This window comes from Nerophis lumbriciformis, linkage group LG11, assembly GCF_033978685.3.
Source record: "Nerophis lumbriciformis linkage group LG11, RoL_Nlum_v2.1, whole genome shotgun sequence".
NCBI classification, from domain to species: domain Eukaryota; kingdom Metazoa; phylum Chordata; class Actinopteri; order Syngnathiformes; family Syngnathidae; genus Nerophis; species Nerophis lumbriciformis.
The window spans coordinates 54,128,840-54,148,327 of record NC_084558.2 but is presented as its reverse complement, the minus strand read 5'-3'; the positions used below and the strand labels follow the sequence as shown (position 1 = coordinate 54,148,327).

The window sequence follows — 19,488 nt, the reverse complement described above, 5'->3', positions numbered from 1 at the left end:
TTAACTATATGAGAATGCTAGCTATAAGTTAATACTAGCTATGAGCTAATGCTAGCTGTAAGTTAATGCTAGCTATAAGCTCATTCTAGCTTTAAGAGTATGCTAATTATAAGCTAATGCTAGCTATTTGATAATGCTAGCTATAAGTTAATACTAGCTATGATCTAATGCTAGCTATAAGCTCATTTTAGCTATAAAAGTATGTTCGTTATAAGCTAATGCTAGCTATATGATAATGCAAGCTATAAGTTAATACTAGCTATGAGCTAATGCTAGCTTTAAGTTAATGCTAGCTATAAGCTCTTTCTAGCTTTAAGAGTATCCTAATTATAAGCTAATGCTAGCTATAAGTTAATACTAGCTATGATCTAATGCTAGCTATAAGCTCATTTTAGCTATAAAAGTATGTTCATTATAAGCTAATGCTAGCTATATGATAATGCAAGCTATAAGTTAATACTAGCTATGAGCTAATGCTAGCTTTAAGTTAATGCTAGCTATAAGCTCATTCTAGCTATAAGAGTATGCTAATTATAAGCTAATGCTAGCTATTTGATAATGCTAGCTATAAGTGAATACTAGCTATGATCTAATGCTAGCTATAAGTTAATACTAGCTATGATCTAATGCTAGCTATAAGCTCATTTTAGCTATAAAAGTATGTTCGTTATAAGCTAATGCTAGCTATATGATAATGCAAGCTATAAGTTAATACTAGCTATGAGCTAATGCTAGCTGTAAGTTAATGCTAGCTATAAGCTCATTCTAGCTATAAGAGTATGCTAATTATAAGCTAATGCTAGCTATTTGATAATGCTAGCTATAAGTTAATACTAGCTATGATCTAATGCTAGCTATAAGCTCATTTTAGCTATAAAAGTATGTTCGTTATAAGCTAATGCTAGCTATATGATAATGCAAGCTATAAGTTAATACTAGCTATGAGCTAATGCTAGCTGTAAGTTAATGCTAGCTATAAGCTCATTCTAGCTATAAGAGTATGCTAATTATAAGCTAATGATAGCTATTTGATAATGCTAGCTATAAGTTAATACTAGCTATGATCTAATGCTAGCTATAAGCTCATTTTAGCTATAAAAGTATGTTCGTTATAAGCTAATGCTAGCTATATGATAATGCAAGCTATAAGTTAATACTAGCTATGAGCTAATGCTAGCTTTAAGTTAATGCCAGCTATAAGCTCATTCTAGCTATAAGAGTATGCTAATTATCAGCTAATGCTAGCTATTTGATAATGCTAGCTATAAGTTAATACTAGCTATGATCTAATGCTAGCTATAAGCTCATTTTAGCTATAAAAGTATGTTCGTTATAAGCTACTGCTAGCTATATGATAATGCAAGCTGTAAGTTAATACTAGCTATAAGCTAATGCTAGCTGTAAGTTAATGCTAGCTATAAGCTCATTCTAGCTATAAGAGTATGCTAATTATAAGCTAATGCTAGCTATAAGTTAATACTAGCTATGATCTAATGCTAGCTATAAGCTCATTTTAGCTGTAAAAGTATGTTCGTTATAAGCTAATGCTAGCTATATGATAATGCAAGCTATAAGTTAATACTAGCTATGAGCTAATGCTAGCTTTAAGTTAATGCTAGCTATAAGCTCATTCTAGCTATAAGAGTATGCTAATTATAAGCTAATGCTAGCTATTTGATAATGCTAGCTATAAGTGAATACTAGCTATGATCTAATGCTAGCTATAAGTTCATTTTAGCTATAAAAGTATGTTCGTTGTAAGCTAATGCTAGCTATATGATAATGCAAGCTATAAGTTAATACTAGCTATGAGCTAATGCTAGCTATAAGCTCATTCTCGCTGTAAGAGTATGCTAATTATAAGCTCATGCTAGCTATTTGATAATGCTAGCTATATGATAATGCAAGCTATAAGTTAATACTAGCTATGAGCTAATGCTAGCTGTAAGTTAATGCTAGCTATAAGCTCATTCTAGCTTTAAGAGTATGCTAATTATAAGCTAATGCTAGCTATTTGATAATGCTAGCTATAAGTTAATACTAGCTACGATCTAATGCTAGCTATAAGCTCATTTTAGCTATAAAAGTATGTTCGTTATAAGCTAATGCTAGCTATATGATAATGCAAGCTATAAGTTAATACTAGCTATGATCTAATGCTAGCTATAAGCTCATTTTAGCTATAAAAGTATGTTCGTTATAAGCTAATGCTAGCTATATGATAATGCAAGCTATAAGTTAATACTAGCTATGAGCTAATGCTAGCTGTAAGTTAATGCTAGCTATAAGCTCATTCTAGCTATAAGAGTATGCTAATTATAAGCTAATGCTAGCTATTTGATAATGCTAGCTATAAGTTAATACTAGCTATGATCTAATGCTAGCTATAAGCTCATTTTAGCTATAAAAGTATGTTCGTTATAAGCTAATGCTAGCTATATGATAATGCAAGCTATAAGTTAATACTAGCTATGAGCTAATGCTAGCTGTAAGTTAATGCTAGCTATAAGCTCATTCTAGCTATAAGAGTATGCTAATTATAAGCTAATGATAGCTATTTGATAATGCTAGCTATAAGTTAATACTAGCTATGATCTAATGCTAGCTATAAGCTCATTTTAGCTATAAAAGTATGTTCGTTATAAGCTAATGCTAGCTATATGATAATGCAAGCTATAAGTTAATACTAGCTATGAGCTAATGCTAGCTTTAAGTTAATGCCAGCTATAAGCTCATTCTAGCTATAAGAGTATGCTAATTATCAGCTAATGCTAGCTATTTGATAATGCTAGCTATAAGTTAATACTAGCTATGATCTAATGCTAGCTATAAGCTCATTTTAGCTATAAAAGTATGTTCGTTATAAGCTACTGCTAGCTATATGATAATGCAAGCTGTAAGTTAATACTAGCTATAAGCTAATGCTAGCTGTAAGTTAATGCTAGCTATAAGCTCATTCTAGCTATAAGAGTATGCTAATTATAAGCTAATGCTAGCTATAAGTTAATACTAGCTATGATCTAATGCTAGCTATAAGCTCATTTTAGCTGTAAAAGTATGTTCGTTATAAGCTAATGCTAGCTATATGATAATGCAAGCTATAAGTTAATACTAGCTATGAGCTAATGCTAGCTTTAAGTTAATGCTAGCTATAAGCTCATTCTAGCTATAAGAGTATGCTAATTATAAGCTAATGCTAGCTATTTGATAATGCTAGCTATAAGTGAATACTAGCTATGATCTAATGCTAGCTATAAGTTCATTTTAGCTATAAAAGTATGTTCGTTGTAAGCTAATGCTAGCTATATGATAATGCAAGCTATAAGTTAATACTAGCTATGAGCTAATGCTAGCTATAAGCTCATTCTCGCTGTAAGAGTATGCTAATTATAAGCTCATGCTAGCTATTTGATAATGCTAGCTATATGATAATGCAAGCTATAAGTTAATACTAGCTATGAGCTAATGCTAGCTGTAAGTTAATGCTAGCTATAAGCTCATTCTAGCTTTAAGAGTATGCTAATTATAAGCTAATGCTAGCTATTTGATAATGCTAGCTATAAGTTAATACTAGCTACGATCTAATGCTAGCTATAAGCTCATTTTAGCTATAAAAGTATGTTCGTTATAAGCTAATGCTAGCTATATGATAATGCAAGCTATAAGTTAATACTAGCTATGATCTAATGCTAGCTATAAGCTCATTTTAGCTATAAAAGTATGTTCGTTATAAGCTAATGCTAGCTATATGATAATGCAAGCTATAAGTTAATACTAGCTATGAGCTAATGCTAGCTGTAAGTTAATGCTAGCTATAAGCTCATTCTAGCTATAAGAGTATGCTAATTATAAGCTAATGCTAGCTATTTGATAATGCTAGCTATAAGTTAATACTAGCTATGATCTAATGCTAGCTATAAGCTCATTTTAGCTATAAAAGTATGTTCGTTATAAGCTAATGCTAGCTATATGATAATGCAAGCTATAAGTTAATACTAGCTATGAGCTAATGCTAGCTGTAAGTTAATGCTAGCTATAAGCTCATTCTAGCTATAAGAGTATGCTAATTATAAGCTAATGATAGCTATTTGATAATGCTAGCTATAAGTTAATACTAGCTATGATCTAATGCTAGCTATAAGCTCATTTTAGCTATAAAAGTATGTTCGTTATAAGCTAATGCTAGCTATATGATAATGCAAGCTATAAGTTAATACTAGCTATGAGCTAATGCTAGCTTTAAGTTAATGCCAGCTATAAGCTCATTCTAGCTATAAGAGTATGCTAATTATCAGCTAATGCTAGCTATTTGATAATGCTAGCTATAAGTTAATACTAGCTATGATCTAATGCTAGCTATAAGCTCATTTTAGCTATAAAAGTATGTTCGTTATAAGCTAATGCTAGCTATATGATAATGCAAGCTATAAGTTAATACTAGCTATGAGCTAATGCTAGCTGTAAGTTAATGCTAGCTATAAGCTCATTCTAGCTATAAGAGTATGCTAATTATAAGCTAATGCTAGCTATTTGATAATGCTAGCTATAAGTTAATACTAGCTATGATCTAATGCTAGCTATAAGCTCATTTTAGCTATAAAAGTATGTTCGTTATAAGCTAATGCTAGCTATATGATAATGCAAGCTATAAGTTAATACTAGCTATGAGCTAATGCTAGCTGTAAGTTAATGCTAGCTATAAGCTCATTCTAGCTATAAGAGTATGCTAATTATAAGCTAATGATAGCTATTTGATAATGCTAGCTATAAGTTAATACTAGCTATGATCTAATGCTAGCTATAAGCTCATTTTAGCTATAAAAGTATGTTCGTTATAAGCTAATGCTAGCTATATGATAATGCAAGCTATAAGTTAATACTAGCTATGAGCTAATGCTAGCTTTAAGTTAATGCCAGCTATAAGCTCATTCTAGCTATAAGAGTATGCTAATTATCAGCTAATGCTAGCTATTTGATAATGCTAGCTATAAGTTAATACTAGCTATGATCTAATGCTAGCTATAAGCTCATTTTAGCTATAAAAGTATGTTCGTTATAAGCTACTGCTAGCTATATGATAATGCAAGCTGTAAGTTAATACTAGCTATAAGCTAATGCTAGCTGTAAGTTAATGCTAGCTATAAGCTCATTCTAGCTATAAGAGTATGCTAATTATAAGCTAATGCTAGCTATAAGTTAATACTAGCTATGATCTAATGCTAGCTATAAGCTCATTTTAGCTGTAAAAGTATGTTCGTTATAAGCTAATGCTAGCTATATGATAATGCAAGCTATAAGTTAATACTAGCTATGAGCTAATGCTAGCTTTAAGTTAATGCTAGCTATAAGCTCATTCTAGCTATAAGAGTATGCTAATTATAAGCTAATGCTAGCTATTTGATAATGCTAGCTATAAGTGAATACTAGCTATGATCTAATGCTAGCTATAAGTTCATTTTAGCTATAAAAGTATGTTCGTTGTAAGCTAATGCTAGCTATATGATAATGCAAGCTATAAGTTAATACTAGCTATGAGCTAATGCTAGCTATAAGCTCATTCTCGCTGTAAGAGTATGCTAATTATAAGCTCATGCTAGCTATTTGATAATGCTAGCTATATGATAATGCAAGCTATAAGTTAATACTAGCTATGAGCTAATGCTAGCTGTAAGTTAATGCTAGCTATAAGCTCATTCTAGCTTTAAGAGTATGCTAATTATAAGCTAATGCTAGCTATTTGATAATGCTAGCTATAAGTTAATACTAGCTACGATCTAATGCTAGCTATAAGCTCATTTTAGCTATAAAAGTATGTTCGTTATAAGCTAATGCTAGCTATATGATAATGCAAGCTATAAGTTAATACTAGCTATGATCTAATGCTAGCTATAAGCTCATTTTAGCTATAAAAGTATGTTCGTTATAAGCTAATGCTAGCTATATGATAATGCAAGCTATAAGTTAATACTAGCTATGAGCTAATGCTAGCTGTAAGTTAATGCTAGCTATAAGCTCATTCTAGCTATAAGAGTATGCTAATTATAAGCTAATGCTAGCTATTTGATAATGCTAGCTATAAGTTAATACTAGCTATGATCTAATGCTAGCTATAAGCTCATTTTAGCTATAAAAGTATGTTCGTTATAAGCTAATGCTAGCTATATGATAATGCAAGCTATAAGTTAATACTAGCTATGAGCTAATGCTAGCTGTAAGTTAATGCTAGCTATAAGCTCATTCTAGCTATAAGAGTATGCTAATTATAAGCTAATGATAGCTATTTGATAATGCTAGCTATAAGTTAATACTAGCTATGATCTAATGCTAGCTATAAGCTCATTTTAGCTATAAAAGTATGTTCGTTATAAGCTAATGCTAGCTATATGATAATGCAAGCTATAAGTTAATACTAGCTATGAGCTAATGCTAGCTTTAAGTTAATGCCAGCTATAAGCTCATTCTAGCTATAAGAGTATGCTAATTATCAGCTAATGCTAGCTATTTGATAATGCTAGCTATAAGTTAATACTAGCTATGATCTAATGCTAGCTATAAGCTCATTTTAGCTATAAAAGTATGTTCGTTATAAGCTACTGCTAGCTATATGATAATGCAAGCTGTAAGTTAATACTAGCTATAAGCTAATGCTAGCTGTAAGTTAATGCTAGCTATAAGCTCATTCTAGCTATAAGAGTATGCTAATTATAAGCTAATGCTAGCTATAAGTTAATACTAGCTATGATCTAATGCTAGCTATAAGCTCATTTTAGCTGTAAAAGTATGTTCGTTATAAGCTAATGCTAGCTATATGATAATGCAAGCTATAAGTTAATACTAGCTATGAGCTAATGCTAGCTTTAAGTTAATGCTAGCTATAAGCTCATTCTAGCTATAAGAGTATGCTAATTATAAGCTAATGCTAGCTATTTGATAATGCTAGCTATAAGTGAATACTAGCTATGATCTAATGCTAGCTATAAGTTCATTTTAGCTATAAAAGTATGTTCGTTGTAAGCTAATGCTAGCTATATGATAATGCAAGCTATAAGTTAATACTAGCTATGAGCTAATGCTAGCTATAAGCTCATTCTCGCTGTAAGAGTATGCTAATTATAAGCTCATGCTAGCTATTTGATAATGCTAGCTATATGATAATGCAAGCTATAAGTTAATACTAGCTATGAGCTAATGCTAGCTGTAAGTTAATGCTAGCTATAAGCTCATTCTAGCTTTAAGAGTATGCTAATTATAAGCTAATGCTAGCTATTTGATAATGCTAGCTATAAGTTAATACTAGCTACGATCTAATGCTAGCTATAAGCTCATTTTAGCTATAAAAGTATGTTCGTTATAAGCTAATGCTAGCTATATGATAATGCAAGCTATAAGTTAATACTAGCTATGATCTAATGCTAGCTATAAGCTCATTTTAGCTATAAAAGTATGTTCGTTATAAGCTAATGCTAGCTATATGATAATGCAAGCTATAAGTTAATACTAGCTATGAGCTAATGCTAGCTGTAAGTTAATGCTAGCTATAAGCTCATTCTAGCTATAAGAGTATGCTAATTATAAGCTAATGCTAGCTATTTGATAATGCTAGCTATAAGTTAATACTAGCTATGATCTAATGCTAGCTATAAGCTCATTTTAGCTATAAAAGTATGTTCGTTATAAGCTAATGCTAGCTATATGATAATGCAAGCTATAAGTTAATACTAGCTATGAGCTAATGCTAGCTGTAAGTTAATGCTAGCTATAAGCTCATTCTAGCTATAAGAGTATGCTAATTATAAGCTAATGATAGCTATTTGATAATGCTAGCTATAAGTTAATACTAGCTATGATCTAATGCTAGCTATAAGCTCATTTTAGCTATAAAAGTATGTTCGTTATAAGCTAATGCTAGCTATATGATAATGCAAGCTATAAGTTAATACTAGCTATGAGCTAATGCTAGCTTTAAGTTAATGCCAGCTATAAGCTCATTCTAGCTATAAGAGTATGCTAATTATCAGCTAATGCTAGCTATTTGATAATGCTAGCTATAAGTTAATACTAGCTATGATCTAATGCTAGCTATAAGCTCATTTTAGCTATAAAAGTATGTTCGTTATAAGCTACTGCTAGCTATATGATAATGCAAGCTGTAAGTTAATACTAGCTATAAGCTAATGCTAGCTGTAAGTTAATGCTAGCTATAAGCTCATTCTAGCTATAAGAGTATGCTAATTATAAGCTAATGCTAGCTATAAGTTAATACTAGCTATGATCTAATGCTAGCTATAAGCTCATTTTAGCTGTAAAAGTATGTTCGTTATAAGCTAATGCTAGCTATATGATAATGCAAGCTATAAGTTAATACTAGCTATGAGCTAATGCTAGCTTTAAGTTAATGCTAGCTATAAGCTCATTCTAGCTATAAGAGTATGCTAATTATAAGCTAATGCTAGCTATTTGATAATGCTAGCTATAAGTGAATACTAGCTATGATCTAATGCTAGCTATAAGTTCATTTTAGCTATAAAAGTATGTTCGTTGTAAGCTAATGCTAGCTATATGATAATGCAAGCTATAAGTTAATACTAGCTATGAGCTAATGCTAGCTATAAGCTCATTCTCGCTGTAAGAGTATGCTAATTATAAGCTCATGCTAGCTATTTGATAATGCTAGCTATATGATAATGCAAGCTATAAGTTAATACTAGCTATGAGCTAATGCTAGCTGTAAGTTAATGCTAGCTATAAGCTCATTCTAGCTTTAAGAGTATGCTAATTATAAGCTAATGCTAGCTATTTGATAATGCTAGCTATAAGTTAATACTAGCTACGATCTAATGCTAGCTATAAGCTCATTTTAGCTATAAAAGTATGTTCGTTATAAGCTAATGCTAGCTATATGATAATGCAAGCTATAAGTTAATACTAGCTATGAGCTAATGCTAGCTTTAAGTTAATGCTAGCTATAAGCTCATTCTAGCTATAAGAGTATGCTAATTATAAGCTAATGCTAGCTATTTGATAATGCTAGCTATAAGTTAATACTAGCTATGATCTAATCCTAGCTATAAGCTCATTTTAGCTATAAAAGTATGTTCGTTATAAGCTAATGCTAGCTATATGATAATGCAAGCTATAAGTTAATACTAGCTATGAGCTAATGCTAGCTTTAAGTTAATGCTAGCTATAAGCTCATTCTAGCTATAAGAGTATGCTAATTATAAGCTAATGATAGCTATAAGTTTTTTGTGACGTGGTGTCGCACGTTTGTCTGGCTAATTGTTGACGTCTGCCACAGGTTACGGTCTGTGTGCCGCCAAGGCTCAGTACCCCATCGCCGAGTTGGTGAAGAACCTCCAGGAGGCTGGCAAGAATGTCCGGTAAGTCCACTCACTTTGATTCCATCTTGCCCTAAAAGCCAAAAGAACTGATTGGTTACGTTAGATGAGAAGTAGGTGCTAGCTGTGCATATCATAATAATAATAATAATAACTACAAGAGTTCCAATGCTGAAGTTGAAGTGAAATGCTGACAGAATGTAGTTTGAATGTAAGAATAGTTTGAATGTTGAAGAGTTTGAATTTCCAGGAATTTTGTTTGGAACTTGGGAAAATGTTAGTTTGAATGTCCAGGATGAGTGGAATGTGTTGATGTTGGAATGGTTTGGATAGGTTGAAAAATGTAGGAATTGTGCAACTCGGAAAAATGTCCCTTTCATTTCAATGGGAACTTCCTGGAAATTTGGGAATTTTGGGAAAAGCGGGTTGAAGTGGGTTGAAAAAAAGTGAAAGGAATCATTGCACTAAAAAGGTTGGAAAAAAACAGGAATTTTGAAAAATTTGAAAGCAGTGTTTGGAATTCTGGGAATTCCTGGAATTTATTTGAACTTTGAAAAATGATCGTTTGAATGTCCAGGATGAGTGGAATATGTTGACGGTGGAATGGTTTGAATCGGTTGAAAAATGTGGAAATGGTGGAAGTTTGAAAAATGGTCAATTCATTTTGAATGGGAAAAATTGTCCTGGAAAACCTGGAACTCTGGGAAATCTGGGAATTTTTTGATTTTGTCAAGGAAAAGCCTTTCGATACCCGGATAGGCTGAACAGTTTGAAGTTGGAACGTTTTGAATGGGATAAAAAATGTGGAAGGTAGAGCGCGCCAAAATGTGGAGAAGAAAAAGAAGAATAAATAGATGACGGTTTAGTAAGTAAGAATAGTTGTAGTTATATTGTAAAATAGTTGTAGTTATATTGTAAAATAGTTTGTTATATTGTAAAATAGTTGTAGTTATATTGTAAAATAGTTGTAGTTATATTGTAAAATAGTTTTAGTTATATTGTAAAATAGTTGTAGTTATATTGTAAAATCATTTTAGTTATATTGTAAAATAGTTGTAGTTATATTGTAAAAAATGGTACTTATATTGTAAAATAGTTGTAGTTATATTGTAAAATAGTTTGTTATATTGTAAAATAGTTATAGTTATATTGTAAAATAGTTGTAGTTATATTGTAAAATAGTTGTAGTTATATTGTAAAATAGTTGTAGTTATATTGTAAAATAGTTTGTTATATTGTAAAATAGTTGTAGTTATATTGTAAAATAGTTGTAGTTATATTGTAAAATAGTTTTAGTTATATTGTAAAATAGTTGTAGTTATATTGTAAAATAGTTTGTTATATTGCAAAATAGTTGTAGTTATATTGTAAAATGGTTTGTTATATTGTAAAATAGTTATAGTTATATTGTAAAATAGTTGTAGTTATATTGTAAAATAGTTTTAGTTATATTGTAAAATAGCTGTAGTTATATTGTAAAATAATTTTAGTTATATTGTAAAATAGTTGTAGTTATATTGTAAAATAGTTGTAGTTATATTGTAAAATAGTTTTAGTTATATTGTAAAATAGTTGTAGTTGTATTGTAAAATAGTTATATTGTAAAATAATTGTAGTTATATTGTAAAATAGTTGTAGTTATATTGTAAAATAGTTGTAGTTATATTGTAAAATAGTTTTAGTTATATTGTAAAATAGTTGTAGTTATATTGTAAAATAGTTGTAGTTATATTGTAAAATAGTTGTAGTTATATTGTAAAATAGTTTTAGTTATATTGTAAAATAGTTGTAGTTATATTGTAAAATAGTTGTAGTTATATTGTAAAATAGTTTTAGTTATATTGTAAAATAGTTGTAGTTGTATTGTAAAATAGTTATATTGTAAAATAACTTTAGTTATATTGTAAAATAGTTGTAGTTATATTGTAAAATAGTTTTAGCTATATTGTAAAACTTCCAAACGTTGCTTGGAGTGATGAATGAAGAAACCATAGGAGTAGAAACGCTATGGACGGCTAGAAGAGGCAGGTGTATTTCCGGTTGAAAGTTCTAAACAGAAGGACAATGCAGCATTTCTTTTTTAAACAATTTTTGAAAGTCATGTATAGATTTAGAATTGCGAATTGGATGTAAATGGGATTATTTATTTATTTTTGCCGTGTTTCCACAGCTTTGGTATCCACCCTGTAGCGGGCCGTATGCCCGGGCAGCTCAACGTCCTGTTGGCTGAGGCCGGCGTTCCTTACGACATCGTCCTGGAGATGGAGGAATTAAACGAGGACTTCCCCGGTAAGAAGATGAGCAGTGATGACTCTAAACCTCTAAGGTTGAACGCAATCCATTTTGGGGGGGAAATGGTGGACAAACTCTGAATTTGAAAGGTAATAAAAGTCTTCTCACTGCAAGTCACTCCAGCAGCTGATAGTCCTGCCTTTTAAACGCAAAGTCAATATGATCATCGTTTCCAGCGTGTGCAGCTCAACAGATAGTTAACAGTATAAAGAAACAGAAGCTCCAGAAGTTTTAAGGAGGATTGATGTTGATGGATAATGTTTGGTGTCCACGTCTGTCCAATCAGACACAGACCTGGTTCTGGTCATCGGCGCCAACGACACGGTCAACTCTGCAGCCCAGGAAGACCCCAACTCCATCATCGCTGGGATGCCCGTGCTGGAGGTCTGGAAGGCCAAGCAGGTGAGACACCTGGACCATACACACACGTTACACCCAGACCACACACATGTTACACCAGGACCACACACACGTTACACCCAGACCACACACATGTTACACCCGGACCACACACACGTTACACCCGGACCACACACACGTTACACCCAGACCACACACACGTTACACCCGGACCACACACACACACGTTACACCCGGACCACACACACGTTACACCCGGACCACACACACGTTACACCCGGACCACACACACGTTACACCCAGACCACACACACGTTACACCCGGACCACACACACGTTACACCCGGACCACACACACACACACACACACACGTTACACCCAAACCACACACACGTTACACCCAGACCACACACATGTTACACCCGGACCACACACACGTTACACCCGGACCACACACACACACACACACACGTTACACCCAGACCACACACATGTTACACCCGGACCACACACACGTTACACCCGGACCACACACATGTTACACCCGGACCACACACACGTTACACCCGGACCACACACATACACGCTACACCCGGACCACACACAGACACACGTTACACCCGGACCACACACACGTTACACCCGGACCATACACACACACACGTTACACTCGGACCACACACACACACACACACACACATTACACCCGGACCACACACATACACACACACACACACATTACACCCGGACCACACACATACACGTTACACCCGGACCACACACACGTTACACCGGGACCATACACACACACGTTACATCTGGACCACACACACACACACGTTACATCCGGACCACACACACACACACACGTTACACCCGGACCATACACACACACAAGTTACACCCGGACCACACACACACACACACACGTTACACCCGGACCACACACACGTCACACCCGGACCACACACACGTTACACCCGGACCACACACACACACACACGTTACACCCGGACCACACACACACATTACACCCGAACAACACACACGTTACACCCGGACCATACACACACACGTTACACCCGGACCACACACACACACACACACACGTTACACCCGGACCACACACACACATTACACCCGAACAACACACACGTTACACCCGGACCATACACACACACACGTTACACCCGGACCACACACACACACACGTTACACCCGGACCACACACACACACGTTACACCCGGACCACACACACGTTACACCCAAACCTCACACACGTTACACCCGGACCACACACACGCTACACCCGGACCACACACACGTTACACCCGGACCACACACACACACACGTTACACCCAAACCACACACACGTTACACCCGGACCACACACACACACACACACACACGTTACACCAGGACCACACACACACACACACACACATTACACCAGGACCACACACACGTTACACACACACACACACATATATATATATATGTATATATATATATATATATGTATATATGTTAGGTCAGGAAAAAACAGAGGCTATATCATCCCTACAAGCCTGTTTCCCTGTGAAACAGGCTTGTAGGGATGATATCTGTTTTTTCCTGACCTAACATAAATATATACAAATATATAAATATATATATATAATATAAATGAGTAATTTTTGTATGCCAACAAAGTATGAATCACTCATAAGTGGTTTAATAAAATAAAGTAGAGCATTGAAAAAAGAAACATTTATAAAATAATAACAATACAAATAAAACATACATTAAAAATATATATTAAATAAAGTAATTTTCCAAGCATGCCTGATAAAAAGCACTTAATAAAAAAACACACAAATCACTTTCATTAAAAAAAAGGGTGTTAAGAAATAATAATTTGAAAAATAATACATACATTAAAGAAAAAAATAAAGCCAACAAAAAACAATTACCACTCCGCTTCATTAAAAAAGGGGAGCATTAAAAAAAAATAGAATACTAATAATACTACTAAATACTAAAAAATACTACCTCCATAGAATAAAAATGAGTAATTTTCCAAGCCAACAAAGCACCAGAAGTCATGTTGCACTTCTATATAGTTAAGTGGAGCATTAAAAAATAGAATAAAATAATAAGAATATGAATAATTATTTAAAATAGAAAATGTCCATGCCAACAAAGCAAGAGTGCCTGATAGAAAGCACTCAAGAGTAATGCTCTACTTTAATTAACAAAAAGAAAAAGTGGAGCGTTAAAAAAAAATTTTTTTAAATCAATAAAATGAAATTTAAAGAAATGTTTAAAATATTTTCCATGCCGACAACACAAGCATGCCTGATAATAACAAAAACAATCAAAAGTATTGATCCACTTTCATTTAAAAGAGTGAAGCGTTAAAATAAACAATAATAATGTAAACACGATAAATAAGAATGTCTGATTGAAAATGATCAACTTTCTTTTCAAAACAAAAGTGCTGTTAAAAAAATACGATAATTTCTAAAAGAAGAATGAAATAAAAAAATTCTAATTCTAAAGTGACTTTCAAAAAGCAACAAAGCAAGCGTGACTGATAAAATGTGCTAGCTCGATGCTAATTTGCATGGGATATGCCATATACATGCTAATGATTAGCTTTAGCCATGTCAATGAGAAAGCTGTCACAAGCGCACTACTTAGAGTGCAAACACTTTGCAGGGCGCAACAACGTAACAATGCCCCCCCCCCCTGCAGGTGGTGGTGATGAAGCGCTCCCTGGGCGTGGGCTACGCCGCCGTGGACAACCCCATTTTCTACAAGCCCAACACCGCCATGTTGCTAGGCGACGCCAAGAAGACGTGCGACGCCCTGCACGCCAAAGTGCGCGAGGCTCAGTAAGGCCCGCCCCCTTACCCCCCCCCCCCTGCCCCCCCTCCACCCCCCCTTTGTGCCGACACAGCAACATCTTTACTGTCATCGCACACATGAAGGTTTTTTTTTTTTTTTTCTTTACATGAAGGAGAAGTCTCTTGTCAAATGAAACGCTCCAATTAAGGAAAGGGCACGATGATGCGGAGTGCATGAGAGAGTGGAGCCACGTTCCGTTGCCGGGTCCGCGGTTGCGTTGCCGTGGCGACCAAACCAAAACAAAACATTTGGGCGACACAGCACGGCGTTTTCAAAGCTGCACCTGGACGCAGCCGCAAACCAAGAGGCGTTTATTAGTGCATTTATGCTAAGTAGTTGTGTGAAATTACCCTTTTTTTTCTCCTTTTTTTTTTTTAACCAAATGGTCGAAAAATCGCTAGAGAATTAATTATTTTTTGGTTTTATTTTTTTGTCGCAATTTGAACACACTTGTGTCAATAATCAGCAATACTCTTTTATAACTGTGGCTTACTTTTGCTGATCGTACGTCGAACAAGTGCTGGTGTACACGGGCGATACAGCCATCCCATATTGATATCGCGCCGACGTCAGCAAAAATAAGACAAGTATCGCTTGTAAGAAATGTCCGATACAAAGCGGGTCGTGTTCAATCAAAAAAAAAAAAAGGTCAACAAGCTAGGCTGTAGGCTACTGCTAGGAGCGAGTGGCTACGCAACAGCTAAGCGCACAGTAGCAACACAAGCTAGACTAGTAGGTGTTAATCGTTGAGCACATTTGTCAACATGAATGAAACCCTTCTAGTCGCGTGTTGCTTTTGCGTACAGTAACAAACGTGTCCGCATCGTTCAACGTGAGCTTAACTAGATAAGTTATTGCAGGAAAACAAAACGACCACTCCGCTTCATTTTAAAGGACTGCATAAGTCCATTCCGGACGGTTAATAATAAATAGGTTAGCATTGTTTTCTGACTCATTTCTGACATTCCACACTACTGAGTAATGCAAACACGTGACCCCATTTCTGGGCGGATCTTGCGTGAGAGGAAGAATTATTTTGCGATGCAGTCTGCTGAAAATGACGGAAAGCGCCACTCGACATAGCAACTGTTGTTGGAAAGTGCCACCAAACACATTTTGAGATACTCAACCCTCTGCTGCCACCCGGCGGCCGAAGTGGGCAGATGTGTCACGTTCCGTGTGTCGGGTAAGCGGTAATGAGGGGGGCTATAACGATACTGTGATTCCTGCTGGTATCGCATCGGCCAATACTCGAGGCTCTCGGAGGAAGTTGCACCGTGACGCCCCCCTAGTGGAGGTTTGCAGAATTACTTTTTTTATCAGCGGACGTGAAAAATACAACATCGTGGAGAAAAATTGCATTTTTTTAACCGTTAAAAACTACGCAATGTTTAAATAAAAAATAATCTTTACAAATCATTTTAGTTTCCTTCGCTGCCCAGAGAAGCTAAACATCGTTTTACCGTTAAAAACAACAACACAATATTTGTAAAAAGCCTCTCATGCATCAAGATTATCTTTACGGATCATTTTCTCTTTCATCCAAATAATTTGTCATTTTGGTTTCCTTTTCCTGCGAGAGAAAACAAACATGGTAGAAACGTTATGGATGGGTTCTTTTTTTTTCTTTTTTTTTCCCATTTATTCATTTATTTCAGGCAATGACATAAAAAAGTACGAGGTAGACAACACATAATAATATTAATTAATATAATGCAAAAAGTAATGTAAGCATGATTTTCTTATTTTCCTCGATAAAAAAGAAAACAATTTTACCGTAAAAAACGACATAATATTTTTTAAAAAGCTTCTCGTGCTGAAATATCCGGATAATATTTACGAATCAACATTTTTTATTTTGGTTTCCTTTTCCTGCGAGAGAAGCCAAACATGGTAGAAACGTTATGGATGGGTTCTTTTTTTTTTTTTTTTTTTTTTTCCCCATTTATTCATTTATTTCAGGCAATGACATAAAAAAGTACGAGGTAGACAACACATAATAATATTAATTAATATAATGCAAAAAGTAATGTAAGCATGATTTTCTTATTTTCCTCGATAAAAAAGAAAAAAAATTGACGGTAAAAAAACGACATAATATTTTTAAAAGCCTCTCGTGCTGAAATATCCGGATAATATTTACAAATCAACATTTTTTATTTTGGTTTCCTTTTCCTGCCTAGAGAAGCTAAACATGGTAGAAACGTTATGGATGGGTTCTTTTTTTTTCTTTTTTTTTTATCCCATTTATTCATTTATTTCAGGCAATGACATAAAAAAGTACGAGGTAGACAACACATAATAATATTAATTAATATAATGCAAAAAGTAATGTAAGCATGATTTAATTTTTTTTTTTAAATTACCGTAAAAAACAACATAATATTTTTTTTAAAGCCTCTTGTGCTGAAATATCCGGATAATATTTACGAATCAACATTTTTTTATTTTGGTTTCCTTTTCCTGCCCAGAGAAGCTAAACATGGTAGAAACGTTATGGATGGGTTCTTTTTTTTTCTTTTCTTTTTTTATCCCATTTATTCATTTATTTCAGGCAATGACATAAAAAAGTATGAGGTAGACAACACATCATAATATTAATTAATATAATGCAAAAAGTAATGTAAGCATGATTTTCTTATTTTCCTCGATAAAAAAGAAAAAAAATTGACGGTAAAAAAACGACATAATATTTTTAAAAGCCTCTCGTGCTGAAATATCCGGATAATATTTACAAATCAACATTTTTTATTTTGGTTTCCTTTTCCTGCCCAGAGAAGCTAAACATGGTAGAAACGTTATGGATGGGTTCTTTTTTTTTTGTCTTTTTTTATCCCATTTATTCATTTATTTCAGGCAATGACATAAAAAAGTACGAGGTAGACAACACATAATAATATTAATTAATATAATGCAAAAAGTAATGTAAGCATGATTTAATTTTAAAAAAAAATTACCGTAAAAAACAACATAATATTTTTTTTAAAGCCTCTTGTGCTGAAATATCCGGATAATATTTACGAATCAACATTTTTTATTTTGGTTTCCTTTTCCTGCCTAGAGAAGCTAAACATGGTAGAAACGTTATGGATGGGTTCTTTTTTTTTCTTTTTTCTTTTTATCCCATTTATTCATTTATTTCAGGCAGTGACATAAAAAAGTACGAGGTAGACAACACATAATAATATTAATTAATATAATGCAAAAAGTAATGTAAGCATGATTTTCTTATTTTCCTCGATAAAAAAGAAAATAAATTTACGGTAAAAAAACGACATAATATTTTTAAAAGCCTCTCGTGCTGAAATATCCGGAAAATATTTACAAATCAACATTTTTTATTTTGGTTTCCTTTTCCTGCCTAGAGAAGCTAAACATGGTAGAAACGTTATGGATGGGTTCTTTTTTTTTTGTCTTTTTTTATCCCATTTATTCATTTATTTCAGGCAATGACATAAAAAAGTACGAGGTAGACAACACATAATAATATTAATTAATATAATGCAAAAAGTAATGTAAGCATGATTTAATTTTTTTTTAAAAATTACCGTAAAAAACAACATATTTTTTTTAAAGCCTCTTGTGCTGAAATATCCGGATAATATTTACGAATCAACATTTTTTATTTTGGTTTCCTTTTCCTGCCTAGAGAAGCTAAACATGGTAGAAACGTTATGGATGGGTTCTTTTTTTTTCTTTTTTCTTTTTATCCCATTTATTCATTTATTTCAGGCAGTGACATAAAAAAGTACGAGGTAGACAACGCATTATGATATTAATTAATATAATGCAAAAAGTAATGTAAGCATGATTTTCTTATTTTCCTCGATAAGAAAGAAAACATTTTTACGGTAAAAAAAAACAAAATATTTTTAAAAAGCCTCTCGTGCTGAAATATCCGGATAATATTTACGAATCAACATTTTTTATTTTGGTTTCCTTTTCCTGCCTAGAGAAGCTAAACATGGTAGAAACGTTATGGATGGGTTCTAATTTTTTCTTTTTTTTCCCCATTTATTCATTTATTTCAGTTAATGACATAAAAAAGTACGAGGTAGACAACACATAATAATATTAATTAATATAATGCAAAAAGTAATGTAAGCATGATTTAATAAAAAAAAAAAAATTACCGTAAAAAACGACATAATATTTTTTAAAAGCCTCTCGTGCTGAAATATCCGGATAATATTTACAAATCAACATTTTTTATTTTGGTTTCCTTTTCCTGCCTAGAGAAGCTAAACATGGTAGAAACGTTATGGATGGTTCTTCTTCTCATTAAGAAAAGAAGTTTGAGGCCCTGCTGATCCTCCGCCTGCGACCAATCCTACTTTTCCTCGTCTTGACGACCATTTTTTACAATTTCCTTTTCATTCCTGGAAACTCGCCTGACCTCAGCTTGCTGTCCTTTTCTCGTATTTAAGTTGCATACGTGAGATATTTCAACAACCGTAAAGAGTCCAACTAAAAGAGGGTTTTGCTCCAAAGTTTTGTGAACATTCTGCCCCTTTTTTTTCCCTTCTTCTTGTTCCGGAAAGTATTTTTGTAGAAGCCACAATTTTATTATGGATGTCAGTGATAAATAATAAGGGAAAGATCTAGA

At 33.6% G+C, this 19,488-nt stretch overlaps 1 protein-coding gene across 1 annotated transcript in view; it reads left to right on the top strand.

Moving 5' to 3' along the window:
* The window catches only part of nnt (nicotinamide nucleotide transhydrogenase), a 109,731-nt gene extending 92,805 nt beyond the window's left edge, over positions 1-16,926 (top strand). The window contains exons 19-22 of the mRNA XM_061966369.1: positions 9,299-9,380; positions 11,509-11,627; positions 11,917-12,032; positions 14,730-16,926. Of these exons, the coding sequence (XP_061822353.1) occupies positions 9,299-9,380; positions 11,509-11,627; positions 11,917-12,032; positions 14,730-14,873 (461 nt within the window). The 3' untranslated portion in view covers positions 14,874-16,926. The remainder of the gene's footprint in view (positions 1-9,298; positions 9,381-11,508; positions 11,628-11,916; positions 12,033-14,729) is intronic.
* The last annotated feature ends 2,562 nt before the right edge of the window (positions 16,927-19,488 follow it).